The 3,179-nt window shown below is 38.0% G+C and overlaps 1 protein-coding gene across 1 annotated transcript in view; it reads left to right on the plus strand.

Moving 5' to 3' along the window:
• Positions 1-635: 635 nt before the first annotated feature.
• TBC1D32 (TBC1 domain family, member 32) overlaps positions 636-3,179 on the plus strand; it is a gene marked incomplete at its 3' end in the record, with an annotated part of 149,181 nt that continues 146,637 nt past the window's right edge. Inside the window, 1 exon segment of the mRNA XM_012643805.1 lies at positions 636-790. Coding sequence (XP_012499259.1) covers positions 636-790 — 155 coding nt within the window.

Here is a 3,179-nt window from a genome sequence, read left to right on the forward strand (position 1 = left end):
TTTCCAGGAAGACTTCGCTTATTTGCACTCTTAACAATTCCTAATAGCACTGCAAAAGAGTAATCATTTCATTGCATATTATTTATCCCTAAATATATGTATACTCTTCAATTGGAACTTTCATTTTCGCTCGTAATCTTTCTTTTACTGACCCTTTCTCTTACTACTCTTCTCCCTTCCACCTACATCGCAGAGGCTAGGTAGCGCGAGCGTACCCCAACCTCCTCTAGGAGACCCAACAGGTCGTCAGCAGGCACTCCCTTCCACCATGGAAGCCACGTCAACGGGCTGACGTCACTCGCAGCGCTGACGTTCCGCCGTCAGGTCCTCCCATCAGATCCTTCCTGGTTCTTTTTTGCCGTTAGTCGAGGCAGCCTGAGCTCTGTTGGTACTGAAGGCTAGCAACTACGAGTACGAAAGGCGGGTCCTCGCGGAGCCCTGCCTCGCCAAAGTAAGGTGACTTGGTTTTCTGAACGTCGCGCGGGTAGCCGAGGGCCCACCCACAAGCGCTCGCCGCGGTCTCCCAGGGAACGGCGCCGCGCGAGGGCCGGGGCTGGGTCGGAGTGCGCGTGCGCAGTGCGTGGCGTTTGTTCGGACCCGGAGTAATGGGAGTGGGCGTTTGATTCCAGCAGATGATGGCCCATTTCTCCAGGGAGGATGAGGCGATGCTGCAGGCGATGCTGAGGCAGTTGTTTCAGAGCGTGAAGGAGAAAATCACGGGTGCTCCCTCCTTGGAGTGCGCCGAGGAGATCCTCTTACATCTGGAGGAAACCGATGAAAATTTTCACAAGTAAAATTGCTTTTGATGTCTTAAGCAAATCATTAATCCAGAAAAGGTTAAAGTGTTGTTAAAGAATGTTCGTTTGATTATTGTTAAAATAGTGCCAAAGTTGAGGTTCACTTATTCTTTTATTTGCCCAAATGCCGAATTTATTTATCATTTGTTCTTCTTTTCTAAAGCATCTGCCTCTTCCACGTTTTTACTGCCACAATCAACATATCCTAATTCTATTTTCCCCCTTGGGCAACCCAGTAACATTAATTGTAAATTAGTCTTGTTCTTTTACGAACATTTTTACTATTTCAAGGGATTTCTGTCACTGTACAGTACCTAAAAGCAATGATCCCCCAGGATCTCTGTTCCTTTGCTATGCTTACATTTTAGTGGTGTACCAATTATCCTCTCTGAGCACCGCAAGGGAATACTGAAGTGAGGAGATTATTAGCTTCCTTTGGAATACTTTCTGAGTTCCTATAAAGGGGTAAACCACATAGGCAAATATCTGTGATACATGCCAGATATAAGTGCCAGAGAAGAGATGCAGAGTGCCATGTGTGTGGGAGCAGTAGAGAAAGGAAGTTAAATGAGAGAGGTGCTGTTTGAGGTAGACCTTGAAGATCTTTAGAGACCTATAGTTTTCTTTTGATTTGGTCCATATAATTTCAATTAAGCGTCTCAATTTAAAGACCTACCTCCAGGTGCTGAAATTCATTATTTATAGTAGTATTTTTAATCTAATGCTTGCATTTCATTTTGGTCTCACCCATATAACTTTTAAAAGTTTTTATTTATGCTACCTTTATTGACTATTGGGTACCTTAAAGTTTTACTTATCTTGAACTCCTACCAATATCATATATGGGCATCAGGGGATCCTTGAGTCTTTAAAATTCTATGCATAAGTTTGAGTCTACTCGCAGTTTTATGGGGGCACATTTAAAGATTTCCCCAGATTCTCAAGGGAATTTTAAAAATTGTGGAAGGAATCCTTATTAATACAGAGTTTCTAATTTATTTAGTATTTCTGATTATACATACGATTTCTTTTGTATTTCCATGATTTTCTTTTTTGTGTCCTCATTAAATCCACTACTAATACCTGTTATTGGATGATAACATTCTTTATTTTAGAGTCCTAGAGACCAGTTTTTATGGATTAGCTATTGATTTATTACTTAAACAGTGTAGTACAGAAAAACTAGAACTTTCCCAAATACAAGTTTGATCATTAATGTTTTGTAAGCTCATGTAATGATAATTTACCTCACAGAAATCCACATCAAGACTTAAGTTTGGAGTTTCATTTCTGGTTTTTATTGCACATGCAGTTTGTATAATCTGTAAATTGCCAAGTCAGTTTTTGCTAGGATTATATTCTGGGAATTTGTCCATTTCATCTGAATTGTCAAACTTATTTATAAGAAGATTTTTCTGAATATCCTTTATCCTTTCAATATTTCTAGTATCTGTAGTTATATCTTCTTTTTATTCTTGTTATTTGTATCTTCTCACTTTTGCTCTCAATATGTCATGCTAGAAGTTTATTAATTTTATTAGCCTTTTTAAGAAACCAGTTTTTGGGGTTTTTTAAATTTTATTATTTGTATTTTTGTTTCCTCAATTTCTGCTCTTTATTTTTGTCCTACCTGGGAAACCTTTTAACCTTTTTGTGATGAATGCTTAGCTTATTAATTTGTAGTTTTTTTCTTTTTCAATATAAACATTGAAGGCTACACATTTGCTTATAAGTATAGCTTTAGCTGTATCAATTTTTAAATGTTTTTCAAGTTAAAATTGTATCTCTGTACATCCTCTCAGAAGTCTAATGACTCTTGTAATACTGTAACTTACTCTTCTTTGAAAGCTTATTAGGTAGATTAAATAAATGCTTATTGATTGACAGGCATAGTTAATAGTTCCTATTTACCAAAGAGATTTACTTGTGGCCTGCCTAAAATAATCCAGACTCTAATTATAGGTAGTTTGTAGTCTTAAAAGTAAAGGTAGTAAAATTCATAATGTGTTGTGCTGGCCTAAGATCTGTGTCTTCCAGAGGAAAGAACTCTTTTATGCAGCAAAGGAAAAGAGGAGGAGATGCTTATTTTGGCATTACTGTAGAATCTTACGATCTCAGAGCTGGAAAGGATCTTAAAGGTCCGTTAATCTGGGTGTTCATATTTTCATTTCTTTCTTTTCGCCGACCTAACTTCCCTTGAACACTTAATGTTCTTAAGTCACTTAGGTATATCTTAGTTCCTTTCCCAAAGTGATTTATACTTCAGAATTACTCATCTTTCCATCTCCACTATCAGAACATTGTTTCCTTAAAGCCAACTGATGTTGGCTTTTTATTAGCAAGAGAATAATCTTATTAAAAGACTTATGGGGGCCGGGCACG

Source organism: Propithecus coquereli, unplaced genomic scaffold, assembly GCF_000956105.1.
Source record: "Propithecus coquereli isolate 6110/MARCELLA unplaced genomic scaffold, Pcoq_1.0 Scaffold200, whole genome shotgun sequence".
NCBI lineage: Eukaryota > Metazoa > Chordata > Mammalia > Primates > Indriidae > Propithecus > Propithecus coquereli.